The 26,840-nt window shown below is 41.4% G+C and overlaps 1 protein-coding gene across 1 annotated transcript in view; it reads right to left on the bottom strand.

The window, feature by feature from the left end:
* Nucleotides 1-1,641: 1,641 nt before the first annotated feature.
* MBTPS1 (membrane bound transcription factor peptidase, site 1) overlaps nt 1,642-26,840 on the bottom strand; it is a 64,663-nt gene continuing 39,464 nt past the window's right edge. The window contains exons 13-23 of the mRNA XM_003758445.4: nt 26,178-26,366; nt 25,523-25,695; nt 22,533-22,648; nt 20,551-20,707; nt 19,653-19,777; nt 15,397-15,474; nt 12,205-12,345; nt 10,083-10,214; nt 9,103-9,229; nt 2,641-2,771; nt 1,642-1,895 (exon numbers count right to left, since the gene is read on the bottom strand). Coding sequence (XP_003758493.1) covers nt 1,699-1,895; nt 2,641-2,771; nt 9,103-9,229; nt 10,083-10,214; nt 12,205-12,345; nt 15,397-15,474; nt 19,653-19,777; nt 20,551-20,707; nt 22,533-22,648; nt 25,523-25,695; nt 26,178-26,366 — 1,566 coding nt within the window. The 3' untranslated portion in view covers nt 1,642-1,698. The remainder of the gene's footprint in view (nt 1,896-2,640; nt 2,772-9,102; nt 9,230-10,082; nt 10,215-12,204; nt 12,346-15,396; nt 15,475-19,652; nt 19,778-20,550; nt 20,708-22,532; nt 22,649-25,522; nt 25,696-26,177; nt 26,367-26,840) is intronic.

The following is a 26,840-nucleotide window of genomic DNA, read 5'->3' as shown; positions in this document are numbered from 1 at the left end:
TCCTCACTCAGGGATTAATTGATGTCAAGTCATCACTCCTGGCTGGGCCTTCAAGATAGAACACATTCAGCTGCTCTGAATCAAAATGGCCAATGAGGGCTTTGACCTTCCCATTTCATGGGCAAAGTGAACAATGTGGTGAAATACCATTTCTGCAACTTGTTATGAAGGAGCATGTCCTTGCGATCAGTCACAGGATCAGAGCATCTAGAACTGGAAGAAACCTTAAGAGTATCCGGTGCAGTCCTGTCATCTGATGGGGAAATGAGGCAGACAGAAAGGGAATGGACTCCCCAAGCTCATTCACCCCCCTACTAGTTAGTGGCAAAGCCAGGACTGGGGCTCCCTGTCTCGACACCCAGGTTCAGTGCATTGTAGGACTTACACCTTCCCAAGACTAAATGTGGGGCTCCCCAGCAGTGGGGCGCTCTTCAAAACCCTCATGGACACTAGTGGCCCACCTGCCTTAACCACTGCTTCCTGAGCATCCCTACATCTTTACACATGGAAGCCGCACACACACAGGTGCACACGCACAGAGAGATCCAGGTTCCTCTGGAGCCAGCTGTGGCTCTGAACAGGAGAAGGGGCTAGAGACATGGTCCAGTCTGGCTCTACGACTCCTGAAACCACAGCCACAGCTGAGTGGGGAGAGCCGCTGCGTGACTTGCCACCTCACTGTCCCTGTTTGGGGACCCGGCCGCTCTCTCCCTCCTATCACCTTCCCAAGCTTTCTGGTCCCTATGACCCATCCCCATCGAGAATCCTATGTGGCCACTAGTCCAGGTCCCTCCTTTCTCTCCACCTTGTCTACTCAGATAGGAAGGCAGATAAGTGGTCAGCTGAGATAGGAAAAAACAAATTAATTATTCATTTGGTGAAAAGCTGAGGGGGAAGATTCACTGGGATCAAGAGTTAGAAAGGCTGCTTCAGAATTCTGCTCAGCTAGCTGTCTGTAAAGCAGATGATGGGGGTGGAAAAAGAGGCTCGAGGCAATGTTTTCAGCTTCTTATAGATAATGCATATTTATTGAAAATTTCCTTCACCAACAATGGTGAAATCAAGATCCAAAATTACAAAAAATCATGGCAGTTGGTATTTATAAAAATAAAGTGAAGGTCTATGTCTCACAGATTTGTGCTAGTTTCCTTCCAGTCTCAGTCTGTCTCTTTTGCATCATAAAGATGGATGGAGCTTATTACTCCTCATGATATAATATTTTAAAAATTGCATTCCATTGCCAAAAAAATAGTTTTGTTTCCAAATACCGAAAAGTTCCTAAAGTGACTTTTTCCAACAATAAATATAGAAAATAGCCTTTAACAAACATCTCCATTTGGTCAGGATTTTTTTCTGTCTGTTTCAAAAGTCTTTTTTTCCTCTCAAGTTAAAAACAGCCAACAGCCTTCTGAAAGTCTTCAAGTCTTTGGCGTGGTACATCCAGATGCTCTTCCATGGAGCTTCTCTGCATGGCCATCTGGAGGAGTCCATTCTGCCAGGGGCCAAGGGCAACAAGATGGTGTTTCATGAGAGTTGAGCCTCCCCCACCACATGCGGGCCAGGCCCATTTGGGATGGGCAACATTTAATGAAAAAATGAGATCACTTTTAGATGGCTGCCATCACCAAGAGCCATCTGACGTCCCCTCAGGCCATTCCAGAGGGCCCTCTTTGGCGATAGGGGTCAGCTACCTGGACATCACACTGAAGGGGTCTTTGGTGGATGGACCTGCTGCATGAGCTGGGGGCGCTTGACTCTTGGCTTCCTTCTCTTGGGTCTGCTTTTAGCTTTGTTGATCTGCACCACAAAGAAAGCCAGAACTACCATGGCACCCAGGAAGGCAAACATCGGAATCGTCTGTCCCACGTCCTGATTATAACGGCCGGGCATTATCCCTGAAGAACACAGGTTACATTAACAGGATAATAAAGGGCACACACACTGGGACATTTTGTTTCTTTAACACTCTCACACAATTAACTCGGTAAAGATTCATTTTAATGCCTGGATTATGTCCTGAACATGTATGACAGCAACAGAGAATGATTCAAAGAAATTCTGGCTTCTCCCCAGCTGTAGTTTCACTGTTGGAGGAATTGTCACATGTTTCAGGAGGCACCCTTCTGGCTCACCAAAGTTCTTCACATTAAGGGGAGACCCCTGATCCCTGCTGGAAACTGCAACTGGCTCAGGCCCATGTCAAAGATCTGGGACCTCTTCTCCTCAGTGTCTCCTGCTCTGCAGTTCCCTTCCCCCACCCCCAGTCATAGTGTAGCACTTGGAACGGTTGAAGAGAACCCTCGAACAGTTCCAAGGAGTGGGTCTAGACAGGAAGTAGACTCCTCTCCTTAGAGCTGCACACCTATATTCCAGGTTCTTCTGGAACTCCTAGGACTTGGGGCTCCAGGCCTCTCCAGGGAGAGCTTACTGTAAAATAGCACTTTCACCGCTGATCTGGAACCTTCACTTTAGGAAAACTGAGGCAGGGGCAAGACTCCACTTGCCAATGGCAGAACCTGCCCTACACAATAAAATGAAAGTCCACTTTCAAACTGAATCAAGAGCTTCTCAAGGAAGAGAGAAGTTGTTCTTTTTTTGTCATCACTTGCTATAATTATGTCTAAATACTTAAAGACTCACCTCCTGGAATGTCCCAGGCCCCACTTTCTCCAGGAGACAAAGGTCTAACTTGGGGCCGATTGGTTCGAAAGCTGGGTAAAGCCATTTTGTCTAGGTCAATCGATAGTAACTTCTGATGTTTCCAGAGATTACTGAGGAAAACAATTTAAAAAACAAGAAGCATTTAGTTGGCTCAGGAAATTTTAGCCAAAATCTCAGTCACTGTGAACATAAATTTGATCCAGCTAGCTCCCATCCTAATAGTAACCTCCCATATCTACAGATCACTTTCCTCATAATAATCTAAAGGAGGCAGTAGAACTTACCCAGAGGAGAAAACGGATGCTCCAAGAAGGGGAGCAGTCTGCCTGAGGATACACCGCCAGGCAGGGTCAGAACACAAAAGCTCAGCACTCTAGGTTCCTAGCACCTTTTCTGCCCATGCCCCAGGATAATGTTAATCCCTGGACCCTCATTTATCCCTTCTTATCTCTTTGATCTCCAGCCTCCAGCTGCCAAACTTCTGGGGATCTCTCCTACCCCTAAAATAAGATACAGCCCCCCCCCCCCCAGTACACACACACACACACACAACTTATTTAGCTTTCTTGAAAGCTCAGTGCTATCTCTTGCTTTATGTCCCTGTTGCTATTGTCCTCTTCCAAAATTACTATGTGAAAACTTTGTTCCTAGTTATCTGTGTGCATAAAATGCAACCTTGTTGAGGAGGGGGAGGGGGAAGCTCTTTCATGCTTGTCTTTGTACCTCCAATGTCTTCTGCACAGTAGGGCCTTAGAAAAGCCTGGATGTATGAATTGAAAAACTGTTGAAAGCTGCTGATCCAATGCAGTTTTAACACTCAAAGACTGGACAAAGAACTGGGGTCAAAGCAGCAGGACTGTGTAAGCCCAGCTAATTATATGACCTCTCTTAGCATCAAAAAACAGGGCTCATGTCATTGTAGAACTTGTACTTGAGAAATGATCTCCACCAAAGCCCTCCTCTTCTAATGAGGAAAGGAAGTGATCACTGTTGAGGCATTCTGACCCAAAGGGGCAAGACAGTAAAAGATGGAGGGTCCACAGAGTACAGGTCAGGGCCTTAAGGCAGAAGGGGAGAAGACAATTGGAAAAGCTGCAGATCACACAATCCAAAGTGGGGAAAGAAAAAGACAAACAGGACAGACAAGTCTCTTTTTTTCCTAGGGTTTACTTGTTACTAATTTGCAGCTGAGATACAAAGTTCAGGTTGCCCGTCACCTTTACCCTGGTTCTAGATGAAAATGAAAAGGTTTGTCCAATTAAGATAGAGGACAACCTAAAACCAGGCAAACCTGTACGTCCATGTAAGCAGAACACAAGCCAAGACAGAGGAACTCCTTGGATTACTAGGGAAGAGAATGCTTCAACATGCTATCAAGCATTAGAAACCCTTTCTAGTTTAGGTAACTAGGTTGTACAGAGCCTGGCACAGGTCTGGTATTTGATAAAAAAAAAATTTTTTGATGACTATTTCAGCTGTAATCAACTTGAATTTTAAAGGTCCAATCTTATTAAATTTGGGATTGGTTATGGGCTATTTATATGAAATAATCCGTGTAATTGGTTGCAAATTAAAATGCTTGAAATTCTGATTAGCTTACATTCTGGAATTCATTTATTTAGTAATGCTATTTGTAGGCAAAGGAATTCTCTATGGTGGATTCAGTTATTAGTACAGGTTCTCCTAATAACCTGATGGGCTGACAACAGATCACACACCATGAAGAAAGGTGGCAGATGTAGAGCTGAAGCTAACCTGTGAGTGTTTTAAAATATGGTCACACAAAATACTAGATTAGGAAATATTACAAAAATAAAGCATTTGGTTCTTGTGAATAATAATGCAAAACATAACCGATTGCACTGAGGACAATTGAAGAAGTGCAGCAGTGATGCAATGGAAAGGGAAATGGACCTGCAGTCAGAAACGCAGCTCTATACCATGTCTTAGCTGTGTTACCAGGGGAATAGCATCTTGACTGTCTGACCAGCGCAGGGTATAATGAGATGATCTAATCTTGGAAACGAGGCTTCTCTTAATGCTGATGGCATTTACTCTTTTGGCTGACATGAAGCAACACTGCTACTTCCTTCTCAACTAGCAGACCATTAAAATTTCCAGAATTTTTCTATAAGAAAAATCATCAAATGCTATTTCCTTTCTCCTTCATTCAACCAGTGGGTTTTTAAAAATGGACTCTTATTAGAATCAGTCCAAGTCCTGTCCAGATCTTTTTAGATCCTTTATCTTCCAATGTGCTGGCTATTACTTTTCCATATTGTGTCATGTCCACATTTGATAAGCACACCACCTCTGCTGTTTTCATTTAAATACTGATAAAATGTCTTATGACATTGGGTCAAACACAGATTTCTTTTAAGTTTTTCCACCAGAGACCTTGACACCGAGTCAACATAACTATTCTTTGGGTTTGTGGCCATTCAACTAGCTCTCAATTCACCTAACTGTATTGTTGTCTAGCTCACACCCCAGAACTTTTCCACAAGAAAAGCATGAAAGGACTTTGCCAAGTGCTCTGCTAAAATTCAATGCCTGCTGAATCTACTAATCTAATAATCCTCTGTCAACTAGGGATATTGCTCTACCTATCTCAAAAGACTCTCATAAGGTTCCAATAAGAAATATGGTGTATAAAAAACCCTGCACATATTAATCCAAGTTTTTGGATTTTGTCGTTAACATTGTTGTTAACGACATCCAGGCTTTTGTTGTTAACAAAGGACTGACAACTTATAAGAAAGTCTTTTTTGAAAACCACTTATAAGAAAGTGGTTTTTCTGGTTCTCTTACTTCAGTGAGCCCTAAAAGAAATGCAAGGTATTTCTGGGCTGGGCCAGCTGGACTGAGAATAGATGTCCACACTAATTACAACGTAACGTACAACTGAGTGGTAGTCAGAAAGATTACTGGAGATTTGCATTGAAATCTTTGATCCATACTTATTTTTTATATGACCTTGACAGTCTGAGGACTTCAAATGAAAATGCAGCAATTATCATCCTTGGCAAGGCTAGTCAATGGATGCTGAATTATTATTCTCTGAGTGGCACATGGAATCATCAGAAAGATCCAGGTTCTTAAATCTCAACTCAGATCCTCATTAGTGTGATCCTAAACAAGTCACTTATCTACTTGGTGTCTCAGTTTCCTTATCTGTAAAGTCAGGGGGTTGAACCTGTTGGTTCCTAAGGCCTCTTCTACTTTTCTGGTCATGTGATGGATTGAAATCCATCTGAAAACTAGCAATATTGCATGGATTTTCAGGAACCTGGGTACTAGATTGGAGTGGCTTACCAAATATGGATCTGACAGGATGTGAAGGTAAGAGCCAATGCCTTGAAAAGCAAAGGAGCCAAAAAAGATCTCAACAGGAGTTGGACTAATTCTAATAAGAATTCATTTAAAAACCTACTGGTGAAATAAAGGAGGAGGGGAAAATAAAATGGCTTTACGATTGTTCTTATAGAAAAGTTCTGGAAATTTTAATGATCTATGAGTTTAGAAGGAAGTAGCAGTATTGTTTCATGCCAACCACATGGGAAGGCCTCATACTCCAGAATCAGATCTGGAAAGACCCTTAAGTCCCCTTATTTCACAGGAGAAAAGGGCATCCAGGAAGGAAGCAGCAGCACAAAACCTTGAATTCGGAGCCCAAGACCAGAGCTGTCTCCACTACACCATGAGGTCTTCTTGGTTCAGGCTTTAAATGAATGAGACAAGAGGTAGTAAGGAGAGGAAAATGAGACTATGCAACAGGATAGGATATTGAACTGGAAATGAAAAGCACCAAGTTATGAAAACTTTGGCAAGAGAACAACTGTTCTGAGGATAATGTGATTTTTCAAATTTTTACAAATATCTGCTATCAAAAGTACCCTAACTAAAGATTTAAATTACTGAGGAGCAAAGTGTGGATTCCTGAATGGAGACCACGGGGCTGCTGAGACCTGCACAGATGATGTCTCTAAAGGACAGAAGAAGGATCCTCCGGGGTCAGCTACAGTAAGGCTACAAAACCAAGGTCTGGGTTTAAAGCAACTCCTGGGCCCAGAGAGGGAGGGCCCAGAGAGGGAGGGCCTAGCGGGCCACGCTGCCCCACTCCTTGGCCACCAGCTGGCTTCTCTTTCAAGGCCGCCATCAGGGAAGACCAAGCAGCAGGGGCCTGTGCAGAAGGCAGGAGAGCCCTGGCTCCTGTGACAGCGCCGGGGTGGGTCTGAGGCACGGCTGCGAAGCCGGCAGGCCGGTCTCGCTCCTTGCCAGCCACGCTTCTCATGAGCACTCTCTGAGGCCGGCTAAAGGCACAGTTCCTTCCCCGAGTCACTTCTAGGGGATCTGGACCGCTTAGGCATCACAAGGCCCCCACCCAAGGGCCCAGGGATAACCTGTGGGTACCATGGAGCCCCAGTTACTTGTGTTCATTTTCTAAGTCATTAGGAGTCCCTATTAGGTTGAAATGGCCAAGGTACCCAGGTAGGAGGTGGCCCTTCCAAAGAGGTTGGGCTAAGGATAAAGGAAGAAGAGACAGAAGTTGTGAGGGGGGGCAAGCTGGAGGGGAAAAGGGAAAGACAGAGAAGGGAAGAAGCCTTAGGGAGCAGTCCCGGGGCACCTTCCAAGCAGGGTAGCAGGCCTGAAATGCCTTGTGCCTAGGGCGAGAAGAAGCAGGACCAACTCAAGCCAGCTTTCCAAAAAATGGGTGCGTGTGCGTGTGTGCGTATATGTGCGCATGTGCACGTACAGAACAGTCAGCTATACTGGAACAATGTGCATCCCAATCACTTCTAAAATTGTTCCCCCAACTTTGTAATGACACACCCAAAGGCCCAGGGCAGTGCTCAGGGCCTGGCAGGGGGCAGTTTCCAAGAGGGAGTTGTGGGCTCAGCCCAGGCCCAATAATTCGAAGCACAAAGACAAGCTTTCCTTCGCTTGTGGCCAGGCCTTCCCCGACCCCAGGATATCTATACCTTTGCTCTCCTCCTGGCTACTCCCCAAGCTCTGCTCCAACACAGCTCTATTGACGGTTATCTGGAAGAACTTATTTTGGATTTTAAGCATTAATACACTACCTTTCAAACTCAATTGTCTTTTCTATCAAATCCACAAGATAACATTCTTCTAATCCCAATTAATATTTGGCAACCTTTACATGTATTCCTCTCCTCCCCCCCCCAGCTGAATATTCAAAATGTGCATCCAACTGTGAAGAAGAGAGCCAGGGCAGAGCTCAGGGTCTGACCCATATAATGGAGCCAAGGCCCAGAGCAGCTTCCACATCTATAAATGAGACAAGATTGTCCAGTCTTAAAGTCAATGATCTAACATACTGATGGACAATGCTACTCACATGTATTTAACAAAGTGCTTCGTGTTTTCTTAAACTTCAATCTACCAAAGGAATATGACTTCAAAATGGAAGCAGGCAGCGTTGTTAAAGGGATGCTAATTGAATCACGAGTTTTAAAAACATGCTGTAACTAGATTTTTAAAAAATTCTATCTTATGCCCCCCAAAAAGGCAAAATAACATTTATCTTATGATTTTAATTTTCTTCTTTTTTATTATAAACTTTAAGGCTCAAAAAACAAGAACGCTTCAATAAACAAAAAGATAAAATTTTATATGAAAACCTTAACTTTTGCTTGTATCATGTTAGCTTTTTCTGCTGTGCATTAAAGTTAATAACATAGCAACAGAACTTCATTGCCTGCTTGTGCCCCCTCTGAACTTTTTTTCTGCTAAGAGATCTATTTTAGAGGGTCATTATCAGGACACTGACTTACATGAATCATGACACGATATAATCAGAAACTAAGACTAAGAGAGAATAAATAAATGGGAATGTTTAAAGTCCTTCCCACAGCTGCCAATTCTTAAATTTTACCAAATTTCTTTCCTGCACAAGAGGTTTCAATGACTATTACCTGTAAAATAAACTGCTCTGGTCCCTTCACAATCTTGTCTCCAACCATCTTTCTGGTTCCATATTAGTACCAAATCTCCTTCCTGCTCGGCTTATTTCAGGGCATTTTCTGTCCCCTTTACATAATTATCCTCCCTTGTATGCTTGTGCCTCTGCCAGAGCTTTCTGCCAACCCCCTTTTGTCCCTGGACCTCATATTCACTCCTCAAAATTCCTGGTTTCTGTTCATGATCGCTTCAAATGTTCCTCTTTAAGCAAGAGTTCCTTCCTTACCTTTTCCCTAAAATGGAAATGATTTTGTATTATTTGGCTCCTAGTTTGTCTTTACTACTCAGCATGTTCATGCTGCCATCATGATCCAAATAGAACATATGTTTTTTAAGAGCTTTTGTCTGCCTAGCAGAATGCAGAATAAAAGCCCACTCTATACAAAGAGGAAGACTCTTAAATATCTGGAACAAACTCCAAAAAGTGAAGTAAAGTTCAATGGAAGAAACACGTACCTGGGGGCGGTTTCATTTAGAGGCTGGGGTTTGGCCCAAGACAGGTGAGGGCAGGCAGGAAGAGCTCGAGGTTTTGGATCTCCTAAATGGGCCTCCAGTACTTTTGAATAACGATGCAGATGGTTTCCTGTGGGACATACACATGTGTACACACACACACACACACACACACAGAATTATTGCTATTAAAATGGAAAGGCAAAAATATTTTTCCAGTTTTAAAAATATGTATATTATTTCTACCATGTTTAACATATTACTTGCCATCTAGGAGAAGGCATAGGGAAAGGTGGGGGGAGGGGGGGACTGGAACACAAGGTTTTGCAAAGGCTAATGTTGAAAAATTGTCCACACATATGTTTTGAAAATAAAAAGCTTTAATTAAAAAAAAAAAAAAATATATATATATATATATATATATATATATATATATATATATATATATATATATATATATATTATATATTGATGTAGTAGATACTATCATAACCAGGAAGCCTGTGGAACCTTCAAGAATATGGGCAGTTCTTTATGAAAAAAGATTGATTTACATGTTGAGAGAAGAATGAGCCCACAAACTACCAAAATTATTAGTGTTTTTTCTATGGCCTTGCTGTGTACATTATCTTTTTTGTGAGTAAACATTTGCTAAGAACTATAGATACTCATCATGATAGGTAGTTGTTTTTAAGGGGTTTCCCAGTCCATGTGATTTTCCCATAGTTCTTTGATTAATTACCATACTAATAAAATTGTAAATTAAAAAAATTCATGAACTACTTTTAAAACAAATGATGACAAACAAATTCAGTCTGTTCAAATTTTTAGGCACTTACAATCGAGCCCTTGTTGAATACTATGCAATCAGGTGGATCAACTATTAGATCAGCTTCATAAACTGGTCAAAATATCCACTGTGGAATCCCCAGTTAAATCTAATCCAATTATCTTCCTTCGAGAAGCCACATGAATTCACTCACCTTCCATTCTTTCTGGAAGAACAGAACCTACTCCATTTGGAGGGTGATTCCTATTTTCAGAATGACTGAGACTTGGAGATATCACTCCAAAAGAAGTAAACTGAAGGAGAGAATCCAGAAGCCAAAAGCAATCTGTGGGTTAACAGTAAGAATTATAAAAACTGTTAAGAAAGGGGTTAGGCCCCCCCCCCCAAAAAAAAAGACTATTAAAAATATTAGAAATATGGGGATAAGAGGGAGAAATGCTGAGGAATATAGCAAAACATAATCTCTGCTCTCCTGATTGGAAATAAACCACAGAAAAGGTGGTCTGGACAAACAAAAACAATTCAAATACAAATGATGTAAATATCAAAGCATACAAGGCCAATGATACCCAAACATAAACATAAATACAAGTACTGGATGTTCATTTTAATGAAAAGTCACTTGTGGACCACTGATGCACAGACACAAAGAACCGACTATAGATTAGTTTTTTGGTGCTATTCCAAAGTAAACTTTGCCTGTATCATCAAAGACCCTTTTCAGGTGACAATTACCTTTATATTTAGTGAATATTTACTGTGACTAAAATACACATTTGGAAATAGGGGATATGACAAGTCAAATCCAAGTCAGTACATGTGAGAAGAAAATATTCATCAGCCTCTTGGAAATTTGTCCCAAGCTACTACCACCAGCATGCTTTTGCATCATGACTACTTTAACATCCATCCACCTTCCTTCTTCATTCTGTTTGACTTTTTAAAATTCTAATTACAGGCCATGAAATGGAAAATGTTTGGGAAAAACTACTGATTTTCTCCAGATAGAGGCCCCATGTGAGGTCTTTTCCTATGTATTGCCAGCTAGTCTAAAGTTCTATGACAGAAAAGGGTCTTTAAAAACCCTTGTTTTAATCAGAGACAAGTTTAATTTCTCCAGAAAGTAAAGAAGCTCTGCTGTAACTGCCTATAATTACTACTTCCATCCATTCCTTTTTTTATGTGTTCATTTCCAAAAACTGTGAATAACAAACTGGCTTTGACCTCAAGTATGTCAGAGAAATAGGGAAATAGATCACCAATGCTTTTCTCTTCTTAAAGAGCACTTGTGATCATGTGCTCACTGGATTCAAGAGGGCCCAAAATGAGTTTGTAAAAGCTGAAACTGGAAAGCCAAGCACTATCTTCTCAGGCATCTAAAATTTTTTAGAAATTCTTTCAGGGGATCTCAATTTCTGAAGAAAAACTGCAGAAATAAGAAATTAATCTTTTAATCCAAGTGTCACTTTAACTCCCACTTTTGATTTTTAAAACAGTCCAGTCTCTTTAGAGATTCCTATTCATGCCAAACATATTCAATCACATTAAGACTGCTCTATGCCAGGGGTAAGACAGAGCTTTTATTTATTTATAATACAAGTCAAAAAGGAAGTAATTTTTCCTTTGGATGCTTTCTGTTTAATGTTGAGAATGTTTACTTTGATACATATATGGCTTCTGCACTCATAAAACTATTTTTGGACAGGGACAAAAGTGAGCATAGTGTAAATCTCTTTTCTGGTGACCACAAGTGAACCAAAAGACTTGGATTTTAATATTTATATAGTAGTAGAGAGCAATTTTCTCACAACTCTATGCAGTGGTCAGCAGGGCAAACATGACCATCACTTTCTACAGAGATGTTAATGATCTGCTTCAAAGCCACAGTGTTCCAGTCCCATCTTGAACATGTCCCATGCCTCGTGACTCCCACTTCAAGAGATCTGCCTGCCCAGTGCTCTGCCTATCCTGCAAGATGCCACGGCACAGGGGCCACCCCATCTCCCCAGGCTATATGAGAACAGAACATGCCTATAGAATAAGAGGCAAAATGAGTTTGTCCTTGGCCTCCCGAGGGCAGCTTCTCCAGGCCTTTAGGAAAAGCAGGACCAGGGGAATGGGTGTCTACAGGCCGCGCCACCAAAGGACCACTATTCCTTGAGGGACGCCTGAGATAATATGGGCATGGAGGTCCAAGGTGGCCCATAAGGAGTCAGGGGAAGGTTCGCCAAGGCTCCCTCTGGGGGGAGGTTCCACCTGGACACCAAAGTCACTAAATTCCAGTGTCTTTTCAGAGACAATAAAGCAGCTCTCACCCTTTTGTCGATGACTATCATCCAAGCAGTTAGAGTCTCCATATAGAACTATGCGACCTCCACTCTCTGAAGGGATCTGATAAAGTCCCAAAATAGGGACATTTTCAACAACTGCTGTCTCCTGCTTTAAAACCTCCAGACCTGAGGCAATAAGGAAAAAACAGTAATTTAGCAGAGTCAAAAAAAGCAAAAGTTAAAGACAGTGAGGATGTTAACAACCATTTTTGTAAGGAAATGAATTCTTTTGTAATTGCTACTTGTCACTTAAGAGCTCATTCATATTGGGAATGTCACAGAAAAATCTGATACGCAAACAGAAGTGCTGAACTGAATTTCAGCAAAAAAAGTTAGTGCCTCCAATAGCAAGGAATTTTAAGTTTATACTGACTTCTTTTCCCTTAAACTGATGGTGGAGATTTGGTTCCTACCTAGGACTCACCTACTTTTGCTGGTTAAAAAGACCTTAATACTGTCATTTTGCATGCTGCCAATGGATTTATTAGTAGCAATTCAGATGATTTAAAATTATAATCCAATCTAAAAAAATACTGCCACCCACCATAAATCTGGACACCACCTCATAGGGTACCAAAGTCTAAAATTCACTTGTTGACTGCCTGCTGAGCCTGGGGCTGAGGGAGAGGCAAAATTCAGATGGGACACAGGCCCTGCCACCTCTGACCTGCCAGCCTAGGGTGCACTATCCATCTTGGCAATCCAACAGGAGCAAGTGTTCTTATTCTATCAACCCCTCAAAAAGGAGGGTACTCATCCCCCAATGACACAGCTTATGAGGGGCCCAGGCCCACAGAGGCTAAGCCTTGGGAACAGCTATGCCACACAGCCTGTTCTACATTTTAAGTACCTCTCCTAGTGGCCGTTCAACTCGAGTGGGGCTGGGGCGAGGGAGAACACACCTGCCTCGCCACACTCCTATATGCCCACTCCCCTATCCTCCACTGCCACATCTCTCACACACACCCCAGCCTCCCTCGAGCCTTTTCCGGGGTCTCCTTGTCTTCCACACAACTGCCAAGCCCCAAATCACCTTCATCAGCACCTCATTACCCACAGAACCAAATGCAGAGTCTCTGGGCATTTAGAGGCTTCGTAATGAGTATTCTCTTCCTCCCTTGCCAACCCCCTTACCCATCCCTGCCTGCCACATGCTCCGCTCCATGGGCCTACCATGCTGGATCATACTTGCTGTTGCTTATATGGAATGCATCATCTCCCATTTCTATAACTTTGTGACTCTTCCTTAAATGTGGAATGTTCTCTTACTTCATCTTCCCTTCTCAGAATCCCTTCTTTCCTTCAAAACTCTATTTAAGCTATATTTTCTTCTACCAAAAATATTTAAATGTGAATATAACCCTGACTGCAGATGTCTCCTCTGATAGACAGTAAACTATTTGAGTCCAGGATTGTTTCATTTTTATCTTTGCAGCCTCATTTATGCATAGAACACAGCAGACACGTAATAAATGCAGACAGAAGCTATTGTTTTTGTATCTTGAAGTGACTATCATTGACAGCAAGGTGATAGGTTTTAAGTCTAAAGCCTTTTCATCAATATGAACAATATAAGTAAGCACTTGCATGTCATGAGAAGTAATTCACTTGAACCCCTACTCTGTTCCAATCAGTACTAACCAATTTGACAGTATCATATCAGACTTGTGAGCTGCAGATTCCAAGTTCACTTGCTTAACTATAAGAAGTTAACTAAAAGCCCTCCACCCTTGTTTTGTCTTGTGATAGTGACCAAAAAGACACATATTTCCCATTCTTTTTCAGATTTTCTTGATCATATAAGGTTCCTTACTATCTGAAGTAAAGAACTCACTACTTCTAATTTGTAAGATGCTTGCAAGAAAGATGGGGTCAGGGGTAGTTGGTGGCACAGTGGATAGAGCACCAGCCCTGAAGTCAGGAGGACCAAGTTCAAGTCTGGCCTTACACACTTAACACTTCCTGTGTGACCGACCCTGAGCAAGTAACTTAACCCCAATTGCTTCAGAAGAAAAAAAGAAAATGAAAAAGAAAGATGGGGATGGGCATAAAGGGAGAATACAGTAAGCACCTAATAAATACTTGCTGTTTTTTTTTCTGGAGGAGGAATTAGCTACTGTTTTTGTGTCTTGAAAAGTGACTACTATTAACAGCAAGATGACAGATTTTCATCAATACTAACAATTTAAGTAAAACACCTGAAACAGAGAGGTGGAGTCTTATTCAACAGCCAGGAGACTGGTGTCACTGGGTTGAAGAGAAGTTTCTGGAAAGAAAAATATAAGAACAGAAAGCCAGGAGAGGCAAGTCTTAAAGGACTCTGGATGCCAAACAGAGCCCTCTGGAGGGCCAACAAAGGTGTTCAGTAGAGGGGTGACATTATCACCGATCTGTGGTCTGCCTGACTGCAGGGTAGAACAAAGTAGGGAGAGACTTGAGGCAGGCTGCCTCAGCAACAGGCTCCGCAGCAGGGCCGGCCTGGGCTGACGAGGGCTGCATCGGGATGGTCCTACCTCTCAGCCCTTAGGTGCTTGGCCTTTTCCTCTACTCTGCCTCCCAAGAGATCAGCCAGCCTTCCCCTCTGTGTGGAGCTGAACCCTTCTGTATGTCTCCTTTTGTTAGAACGCAAGCCCCTGGAGCACAGAGATGTTCCTGCTCACATTAAGCAAAGTCCACACAAGGAGAACTTAGCAATGCTTTCCCACAAAAGCCCAACAAGCACTCCCCATCATAAGGTCAGAGATTTGGAGCATGAAAAGATCCCATTTCACACATGAGGAAACTGAGGCCCAGAGCAATTGTGAGATTTGTCCCACAGGTAAAGACTGCCAAAGCAGGATTCCACACACAGCCCAAATCCCAATGCCTGGCCTTTCTCTACTGAACCACGTCTCCTCCCTTCATCCCTCATCTCCTCTAAGTGTTCGACCACACTGATTATGCATCTGAGGTGACCATATAATACTTGGGATATACTGGCTCATTCTCCATATATTTTCAGATGCAAGCTTCAGGAAGAGAAGGACAAGGAGGAATTCCTTGCAGCACGTAGCCCAGGACACTGCACCTCACTCACATCCATTATAGGGGCTTAAAAATAATTGGCGAATGGATGAAAGAATGAAGAAGTGAATGCATAGAAAAAACAATGAACAGCATCCTCACAGCATCCTCTACCTTGGTCCTTGAAGGTCTGTGTGATCACAATGCCATCTTCTGGGAACTTGGCAATACTGCACCCTGATGCATAATACACTGAAAAACAATTGATAGATTTTTGAAAGAACATCATAAATGACTGTTTTTTAAACAAATAATTAATCCAACTAGAGACCAAAAAGGACCAGAAACTAAAATGTCATTATTTCTATAACCAATATGAAACATAAAAAAGTAAAAATATTTTAAAATTTTGCATAATTAAAAGTATAAATTATACTGTTATTGTGTTTATTTCTACTTTTTGGGAAATCTTATATAATAATTTCTTAAATAATATTAAATTATAATTACTTAAATATTATTAATTTTAAAATAATAATTAAAATATTTTTAAAATGCAAATAAAATTAGTGATTGTTTAGTTTATCTCAGAGTTTATGTGCAATTCCCCCCCCCCCCCCGAATTATATCTTATGAATCAGAAATGTAAATTACTTTATAGAGGTACAAAATCTAAGATAGAAAGAATGTCTCCTCAATTTTCATACAGGTCTTTCCCAGTAACCATGGAGTCCCCAAAACTCTGTCCTGGGCTCTCTTCTCTCCTCTCTCAGATTTCAGATGATCTCATCAGCTCTCATGGATTTTTTGATCACCTCTGTGCAGACTCTGTGTCTAGGTTTATCTCCCGCCTGACCCCCAGGCTCACATCTCTAACAGTATGTCTCATAGACACCTGAAACTCAACAAGGCCAAAAGAGAATTCATCCTCCTTAACCCCTCTCCTCTATCCCTATTCTTGCTGCAGGAATCATCATGGTGCCAATCATCCACAGGCTTAAAAACTGGGCATTATTCTCTACTCTGACCTCTCTTTCCCCATATTCAGTCAATTCTACCTTAAAACCATCCCTAATTTAGAGCCCCTTCTCTCCTCGGATACTGCTACCCACCCTGGTGCAAGACCTCATCACCTCACAGCTGGAATCCAGCTAAAGCCTAAGGCCAATGGGCTGAAGCTTCCCCCACTCCAGGCTATGTTCCCCTCAGCAACCCAAGCGATCTTCTAAAAGCATAGCTCTGATCATGTGCCTCTTTCCTTCTCATCCTCCACTAACATTTTGTCCAGAATCCAAAATAAAAATCTTATTTGGCTTGGAAAGTCCTTGATAACTGACTCTTTTATCTTCGCAATATTCTTTCACCTTGTTTCTCTCCAGGTACTCCACAATGCAGCGACTGATTCTTCCACCTTGTTTCTCTCCAGGTACTCCACAACGCAGCGATTGATTCTTCCATCTTGTTTCTCTCCCGGTACTCCACAATGCAGCGACTGATTCTTCCATCTTGTTTCTCTCCCGGTACTCCACAATGCAGCGACTGATTCTTCCACCTTGTTTCTCTCCAGGTACTCCACAATGCAGCGAATGATTCTTCCATCTTGTTTCTCTCCAGGTACTCCACAATGCAGCGACTGATTCTTCCACCTTGTTTCTCTCCAGGTACTCCACAATGCAGCGACTGATTCTTCCACCTTGTTTCTCTCCAGGTACTCCACAATGCAGCGAATGATTCTTCCACCTTGTTTCTCTCCAGGTACTCCACAATGCAGCGACTGATTCTTCCATCTTGTTTCTCTCCTGGTACTGCACAATGCAGCGACTGATTCTTCCATTTTGTTTCTCTCCAGGTACTCCACAATGCAGCGACTGATTCTTCCATCTTGTTTCTCTCCTGGTACTCCACAATGCAGTGACTCTGGCCTCTCTGCTGTTCCTTGGATAAGATATTCCCAACTTTGAGAATTTCCTCTTTTTTTTCCTACCTCCACTTCATGGCCTTCCTGCCTCTGAGGCTTCCAAGCCAGCCACAGTCAACAACAGTATACTTAAATGCTCAGAACACAAAAAGAGGTAAAAATAGCCCCTGTCCTCAAGGAGCTCAAAATCTAATGTAGGAAACAATGAATATGTACAAATAAGAAAGGATAAACAGTAAATAATTAAAAGAAACTAAGAGGAGTTGGGAAAGTTCTCTATGGGAGATGACATTTTAGTTGGGATTTAAGGGAAACTAGTAGATAGAGATGAGGAGGAAGAGGAGGGACAGCCAAGTAAAATGTCCAAACCACCAAAGAGCTGGAATGTCTTGCTCATGGGAGAGTTGGGAGGCCAGTGCCACTGGCTCAGCAGGCATGGCAGGGAGTAAGGTACAGGAAGACTGGCAAGGTAGGAGGGGTATGTGAACATCAAACAGAGGATTCTGTATTTGGTTCTAGAGCTGACAAGGCAACACTGGAGCTTATTGAGTAGATGGGTCACATGATCAGACTTGTATTCAGAAAAATTCCTTTGTTGGCTGAATGGAGGATGGGCTGGAATGGGGAGAGACCTACGGGAGGCTGACCCCCAGCAGCTATTGCAATCCTCCAAGTGGGATGATGAAGACCTACCTCAGAGTAGAAAACAGTTTAGAGGAAAGAAAGTAGTTTATTTGAGAAATACTGCAAAGGAGAAATCAGCAAACAGGTACCGACAATGGATTGGATGAAGGAGAGGGGAAGGGAGGATATGAAGGGCCATGAAGACATACGGGTTATACCTAAAATGTGCAAGCCTGGCCTTGGAAGGATGGTGTTGCCTCAACACTATCAGCAAAGTCAGGAAGGGGGAAGATTCCAGGGGAAAGATGAATTCAGCCTCAGATATGTTGAGTTTCAGATATCTACTGGACATCCAATTCTGAATGTAGACATTGGAAAAACAGCTGGAGGGGTGAGATCTGAGGCTGGCAGAGAGGTGGGGAAATGAAAGGCAGAGGGGAGAATCACTCATTCAGCAATTTGGACAACAGTTAAATCTAAGGAGCGCATGACGTCCTGGGTGAAGTAGCAGAGGGGGAGGAGAAGGAAAGCCTGCCTCCCCCAAGGAGCCAGCACCCTCCTGCTGACAGCCTCCCCAGCCCTGTTTGCAGGCAGCAGCTCTCAGAGGTTCCCAGGGGTGCTCAGCCCAGCCCACACCCAGAAGGCTCTGCTGACTGGCCAGGTGTCATTACTGCCTCTCCTCAGCTCACGCCACCCTTCCTGGAGGGCCAGGACTCAGAGCAGCCCCTCTCTGAGGGGGCAGGGATGGCTGTGAGCACCAGCCGCCCTCTCCTCTGGCCCTAGTTCCTCTCTGGGGCCAAGAAGATCCACCCCACCCCCACCCCAGCTCCGTGAGAGGGCCTTTCAAACTCTCCCTGAGCCTCCTCTTCTAAGTGGCTTTGCTCAATGGGGGCCTGAAGGTGGAGTCTGACACCCCCCCCCCCCCCTTTGGGGCTACAGAAGCCTGGGACAGCACGGGCCTTCTCAGACCAAGGACTTCACCATGCCCCAGCATGGCTGTCAAGCTAAAATGATTTAGGAAGGAACCTGGCAAAGACCTCTCTACAGAACTGCTCGAGTCAGGAAACATTTCCTTAAAAGGACACTGGACACCAAGTGATGAACATCTTGGTCACAGCAATTTATGAAACTGCTTAGATATGGGAGGACTATGATCTCTGAATGCAGTGCTCGCACTGCTGAAATGATGAGTGCAAGGTTTAGAGGAGGAAGGAACCTTCAATTCAAGAGAAATCCATTTGCAGATGAAAAAACTGAGACCCAAAGATAAAATGCTTTGTCTAGGGTCGCATAACAGTAAGAACTCAGGACCTTGAACTCCAAAGTTTTCCACAAAAGGCTGAGGGGAAACCAATAAAAAAGATAAAGTGAAATGCTCTGGGATTCTTTTTTAAAGTTCTTACTACTAATATTTTTTCATAAATTTTAGAAACTTACAATTTGCTGACTTCTTGATGTCTTGGGGGGAGGTGGGGAATAAACACAAATTTTCGCAGAAGTGAATGCTGAAAACCACCTTTGCGTGTACTTGGAAAGATTTGAGATTTATAATTTTGAGAGCAACTACCATGAAAAGAATTTTGTGACTCGGGTATATAGTTTAGGAGATTTCCAAATACCTTGTCAATTCAAAGCAACAATTTAAGGGAGGGCAAAAGAGAACTGTTTGCTGATACACACACCATAACCAGTATATCCTACATGGCATTAACTTTGAATTTTTCAATAGTCCCCTCAGTAGACTCTATTGTACTTAGACATCATATTTATATATGAAAATTATCAGATCATGGATATCAGTTCAATGATATCACATTTCTTTAATTCTTACTCTTTATATGAAATAACATGCCCCATTCTAAAACAAAACAAAACAAAAAAGCCTTACTGTCATGGTTGGCCAAGGTAAAATCCCCTTCATACAAGCCATCACTGAACCCCATGCCCCAGACAGAAAGAAGTTCATTTAAAGCTGGAATATTTGCTCCTCCCGTATCTGGCATCCACCACTGTCTGTAAAGGTAAGAAGGCACAATCCATCATTATATACAGAACTCAAAATACTCTTGCCTGCATTTGATCACTTCTTTATAGAAATGATTTTCTCCTGTCCCAAATTCAAAACATACAAAATTAACCAATAAGAATTCAACCAAAACCAGTTGCTAAAACATAAACCTTTAATGAAGATGTAATTGAATGTTGAGTACATTTTTAATTTTCTAAGTATACTTAGCCTAGAAAGAAAAATTCAAACTTACTAGAAAGGTACAGCAGTCATGTTCTTTATATATTAAAAAAAAAAAAAAAATATATATATATATATATATATATAAAAATCCAGAATCAGAAAAGAGATAAATAAGGAAGTGATTCTGTATGTTGCATAAGGTATGTAATTACAAATGAATGTGCTACAGTAGGGACTCTTTAAAAGCAACTCCTAGAACACAGTGAAAATTTTAAGTCATGAACCAATAAAGAGAAACAGGAACAGACAAATTGAGAAGTGTTAGGAATCGGCAAATGATCAATTACAAATGATGACAAAGCATCTCTATGAGCATTGCTTTAAAAAACTTCAGAAAAATTAATCTGAAACGTAATATTCAAGAAGACACAAAGGTCGGCACATTAGTAACTATCTTTGCTAAAGGAGAGTCCCTAAAAGAGGTCATCAACAGCATGAATAATTGCTTCTCTATGATTATATTAATAAATTCTCCCAAGTTAAAACGAATGCCAAGTGTCAAGCCTGCTTTCCAAGTGCCACCTCACAGCAATACCTTGTATTTTCATCATAAAATTTGACTTTTCTCATCACTGATGTGTTGTACCAGTCACTGAACACTATAAGTGAAAGACCATTGTCAACATCCCTCCTCAGTTTGCTGATTTCCTCTGGGAAGTATTCTTCTTCACTGTCGACCATCAGCAGCGTCCCTGAATAAACAACATTTTCAAATCAGAGCAGAATTTAAAAACCTCTTGAGAATAAAGACTATTTTTATTTCTATCTTTGGATACACTAATTCTAGCACAATGCCTTGCACATATTCTGCATTTAATAAATGTTGGTAAAATGCTGAATTATCCCAGGATGCAATAGTTTCAGAAATATAATAAAGACTTATCAGGTCCAAACTCCCAGTTTATTTATAGTTCTCATCTGGTCATCTTTCTGCTTAATGCAACTTTAAAAAGGAAAATTAAAGGATCAAAAATTGTTAGGGTTTTTTTTTTAAACATTTCTGAAGAATGGTTCAATGAATACTCTGTTACAAAAGAACAAGTTATGGTACAGTCTATTTGAAGTAGTGGACAAGCAGCTGGGTAGGGTCATGAAGGGCTATGAACTTAACAGTTACAATTAATCAACCTTCCAAAAAACATTTATTAAATGCTAACCATGTGCCAGGTTAGACACAGTGGGGAAAGGGGTCAGGTGGTTCTGGAAATCCCAAGAAGTGGAGCTCAGAAGAGAGAATATCCCAAGTATTGGGAAGAAGTCTGTGAAAAAGCATGAGAGATAATGGAGTACTGTGGATGAGAATATTAATTCAAGTCAGTAAGGCTTAGAATTTGGGGTCAAAATAATGGAAAGGCAGGGAAAAGGCAGCCTATAAAAATCAAATGAACAATTTTATATTTTATACCAGAGATAATGGGGAGGCACTGGAGGTTCCTGAGCAGAGGAAGAGGATTACTTGTTCAGACCTGAACTTCAGAAATGAGTGGAAGAACAATTGTGTTGAAGAGAGCCTTGAGGCAGACCACCTTGAAGGCTACTTCAACAGACCAGGGAAGAAGTGATACATGTCTGACCAGGATGGAGATTGCGTGAGTGGAGAGAAGGGGGTATATATAAAAGATGTGGCGAGGGGTGTGTGTGTGTGTGTGTGTGTGTGTGTGTGAATGGCAAGACTGAACAAGTGAGTGCAAATACAGGGTGAGAATAAAAGGTCAAGGATGGTATTAATGATGCAAATCTGAGTAAGTGAGAGTGATGGTGCCCTAGGAAATAACAGATTAGCTCAGAGAAAAGAGAATGGGTTTTGTTTTGGATATAAAATGTTCAAAAGTATTTCACAGGATATCTATTTCAAACCTGCATCAAATGCAGCCAATAGGGAAGACTGGAACTAGACTAGACATAGACTAGGTCTGGAGAGAAAGGTCTGGGAATCATCTATAGAGACAATAACTGCCCTGAGCTGAATAGAGAATGGATGTAGCGAAAAGAGCAGAAGGCTCATGACAGAGCCCTAGAGGGCCCGTTGGCTGGTAGCTTCCATTCGAAGAAGCAGTCAGACAGGTAGGAGGAGAACTAAGAGAGAAACGTGTTCCTACAATCCAGAAAGCAGAGAGGATGCAGGAGATCAGAGACAGTGTTGAAGTTTACAGTGAGTTAAGGAGGAGGATGGAGAAAAAATCATTAGGTTTGGCAATTAAGAGATCATGGGAATTCTGGAGGACAAACCTGGCCAGAGTCCACAGATGGGTACTGATTAATCACATGCAAGAACCTTCATTTTTTTAAGCTTTCCATTTCTTCACTGATAGTATGACCTGCATAAGGGGAATAATGAAACGTACCACCTATCTCATAGGTGTGTTGTGAGGGGACAAGTGAAATAATTCATTTAAGCATCCTGTATGAATTATCATAGCTCGCTTTTAGTTTACCTATTTTAACGCTTAAGAAATTTAACAAACTTTAAAATGAGGCAGAATGAAAATGAGAACAAAAAGACTTGTTCATTCTCACCATACTGACTGGCATCAAAACATGTGAAAGGTGAGCCGAGAACTTCTACAAAGTAACCCATACTTCTCAGATGCTGGTACATGTCCCTGAAGTTGGTGTGTATATGGTCCCCATTCCTGCAGAAAATAAAGCAACAGCCTTTGAGCAAACCATCCATAGAGAATCAAATAACTATCATGTGCCTTAGTATAAATAGAATATAACTACCTCTCACAAGGCAATCTATTCTATTTTGACATAGCTTTGATAGTTCAGGAGGTCTTTGTAAAACGTGCCCCCTCTAATTCTCTCCCCTACCTCCCACCAAGGAGCCAAACAGAAGAAACCTAGCCTCTAATTCCACATGATAATTCTTCAAATATCTGAAGTCAGAGACCATGTCCCCCTCTAAATCTCCTTATAGTGCCGTTTCTCTGGGCTAGATACAGAGGATTAACAGAAAAATATGATTCCAGAAATGGTGGGCTTCCAGGACCTTCTGAAGCAGACAGAGCCTGGCTACCTGCATGATGCAGGAATATAGGGTGAAGAAGAGCTGGGCAGCCTGAGCACCCTCCTGAAGGGAGAGCCCGGGAAGAGCTCTACTCAGGCCTCTATCCCCAGGCCCCGGGGCCAGAAGACATTAGAACTGTCACTGTCAAACAACGTCTGATCAAAGCTTTCCAAATGCCCTCAGCAAAGGGAGAGGAAGCAGCTTCCTTGGCCTCTCCAGGCCATAATTCCTCCTCTCCTTGAGTAGTTTGGAACTATGCTCAAAAAGTTATCAAACTGTGCATACCCTTTGATCCAGCAGTGTTACTACTGGGCTTATATCCCAAAGAGATTATAAAGAAGGGAAAGGGACCTGTATGTGCACGAATGTTTGTGGCAGCCCTTTTTGTAGTGGCTAGAAACTGGAAACTGAATGGATGTCCATCAGTTGGAGAATGGCTGAATAAATTGTGGTATATGAAAATTATGGAATATTACTGTTCTGTAAGAAATGACCAACAGGATGATTTCAGAAAGGCCTGGAGAGACTTACACGAACTGATGCTGAGTGAAATGAGCAGGACCAGGAGATCATTATATACTTCAACAACAATATTATATGATGACCAGTTCTGATGGACCTGGTCATCCTCAGCAATGAGATCAACCAAGTCATTTCCAATGGAGCAGTAATGAACTGAACCAGCTACGCCCAGAGAAAGAACTCTGGGAGATGACTAAAAACCATTACATTGAATTCCCAATCCCTATATTTATGCCCACCTGCATTTTTGATTTCCTTCACAAGCTAATTGTACAATATTTCAAAGTCTGATTCTTTTTGTACAGCAAAATAACGTTTTGGTCATGTATACTTATTGTGTATCTAATTTATATTTTAATGTATTTAACATCTACTGGTCATCCTGCCATCTGGGGGGGGGGGGGGGGAGAGGGGAAAAATTAGAACAAGAGGTTTGGCAATTGTTAATACTGTAAAAAGTTACCCATGCATATAACCTGTAAATAAAAGGCTATTAAATAAAAAATTAAAATAAAATAAAATAAATTCCTCCTCTCTTTAACCATACCCTGATTCAGGGAATGGTTACAAGGCCGCCCTTTGTAGAAAAGACCGATTCCTCAGTTAAGGCACGGATTTCCTAAGACTGCAAAGCAAGAAAACCAAACGATCCACAGAAGAGGAACAGCTGTGGCGAAGGAAGCTCCAAATTCCAGAAACCTTCAGTGTGTTTGACTTAGAGATTTCCTTATAGATGGAATCCTTTTTTGGGGGGGTTTTGACAATTATGAATATGAGGATTAAAAAAACAAAAACAAAAGTAGAAGCATGCCATCAAAACTCTAAAAACGAGATCTTTTTCATCAGCTCAAGGATAATAGGTCATAATCTTTCCATCTAGAGTCGATGGAATTGCACTTAAAGTTAATTTGCCATTAAAATGACAACTACATTTTGGCATTCTTCTTTCTTTGAAAACAGGGAGGTATCATTTATAATCTGTCATCAAGAGAGAAAAATAGAAACTAAAGCAGCTTTCAACCCGTTATATGAAAGTCTTAAGTTCTTCAGTCACTTTTTGTGTTTACAGGGAAAATCAAGGTTTATTTTTGGACAGTTAAGTCACCATCATCATTAAATTACTATTTAGTAAGATCTAAGAAAAACCTGGCCGCCCTGCTCTGATCACCCATGCTCCCTTCATCTCTGCTCTCAAAGAGCAACAAAGGGGTAAGATTGTGCATGTGGGGACACCTTCATTCCCATCTGAAGTCTCCATTATTAAACTAAGGTCCTACTTATTGATAACGGGACTTGTGCATTCTCTTTTGTTTAAAGGACATTTTTTTTTTTTTTAAAGCAAATGCTTAGTAAGCTAAAAAAAAAAAAAAATCATAAAACTGATATCAGAATTATCAATGGGACACAATTTTATATTTGTTGATTCCTGGGGACATTAATATCAGATTCACTGTATATACTCAAAGATCTTCTGTCATTCAGAACCTTTTGTTTCTCAAACTGCATAAAAATGTTTTTCTAACAAAATACACATTCTGCCTTCTCTCTCTCCTTTGTCTCTTTTCTTCTTAACTCTCCCTTCTATCTCCTTCCCTTCTCTCGCCTTTCCTTTTCCTTCTTTTTCTGCCTGTCTTTTCCCCTATTTTTTGTTTTGAAAGAACAAAGAGTTGCAGGTTGATGATACGTATTCATCTAAATTGCATGAGTATATTTTAAGTGGTAGAAAATAACACCAATTTCGTCTCTCCTACTGTCAGCCGAGGATTCCACTTTCACAACAGCACAAGTGCTAACAAAAGAAATCTTATCTATCATCCTGGGTGACACCTCTTATCCCCCAATACATGTCAGTCCCAGCCAGAGGGATAGCCCAGAAATGTCACCTCCTAAAATCAGAGTAGCAACTACTGAAAATAACACTTATTACAGGTCTGGAGTCACCAAGACCCTCAATCTGTACTTGGCAGATGCCTACCAATCCAAGGGGTCATTTTTCATTCTCAAATTATCCCTGGGGAAGTATCCTGGTGGATAGCGAAGATTGTGATACTGATCCCAGAGGACTCTCTTGCTTCGAGGAGGAGTAGGAATGATCTTCACCTTAATTGGGAGCTTCACAGTTGATGTCTGTTCTGCACCATTTTTAGACTGAAAAGAGAAAGAAGCCTAAGACAGCCTTTTCCAAGAAGAGAGAATGAAACTTTACTAGTTATGACAGTTATAACTTAATGGAATCTCACTGTGATCTTCCAATTTATCCCCAAAATTTTGAAGACAGTTTTCAAACCACCTTGGGTCAATTCAATGCTTTAGTCAATTCAATGGAAAACACTTTTGCATTTGGGGCTTGACATTTATGTTTAATTTAACATATCTGTAGCCCTATCACCATTAGAGATGGGCTGAAATAAGGCAGCTTACCACTTGTCAATTTATTTTTCTAAAGCTATGGAAAATTTTCTAGGCTTGAGAAACTTCAAGTCTCAAATGCTACGGTCTACAAACCTAGTTATGTCTATTCCATTTTAAATCTACTACTTAAACACAAACTGTCTTGCCACTTTCAATCAGAAAAATATAAAAAACCCAAGAGGGATAAGTAGTGAACTACTTAAGTGTCCAAAACTTACTTCATTGTCTGCAGGGGAAGATACGGTTATCATGACGTGACCCTGGGCAATGCCTTCCCAGGAGGCTGCTTTCTTTGTTACAGAAATCGAGATGGCTAGATACCCCGACCAGGGCCACAACACAGAGGAGTAGGCAAAGGCAACTTCAATGTTATCCCCATTCTGTGGTAAATAGGGCTGCCAATCGGGCTAGAGACACAAGAGAAAGAAGACTGGTTAAGGTGATGTTCCAACATTTATATAGAGATGGACGAAATGAACCCAAATTCCTAACCTAACTAAAAAATCCACCCTCAGATTTTTCTTCTTTTTGGGGGAAGAGGGGAAGACAGAGAGGGGAATCTTACTTTTAAAAATTAAGAGAAACTGAGAATTGGTGACACAGGATCTATTCCTATAGGAGTTGGTGGCAATCTCATACTGAAACAGCTTGTGGTCCCAGCAGTATTATATGGCACACTCCCGACCAGAAAGGTCTCAAGACTAGCTACTGGCTACCTTCAGATAGCACAGGGAAAAATTCTTCAAGAAATAAAGAACTACTCTGATTTTTTTCTTTCTAAAGAGGAGAGGGGAAGCTCCAATTGTTTAAGAATGAAGAAAATAAGGATTTATTAACATTCTACTCTATTAATTATGAATCTTCTAGTCTAGTAACCCTCT

This window comes from Sarcophilus harrisii, chromosome 2, assembly GCF_902635505.1.
Source record: "Sarcophilus harrisii chromosome 2, mSarHar1.11, whole genome shotgun sequence".
Lineage (NCBI taxonomy): Eukaryota > Metazoa > Chordata > Mammalia > Dasyuromorphia > Dasyuridae > Sarcophilus > Sarcophilus harrisii.
This window is presented reverse-complemented; position numbering and strand designations above follow the sequence as displayed.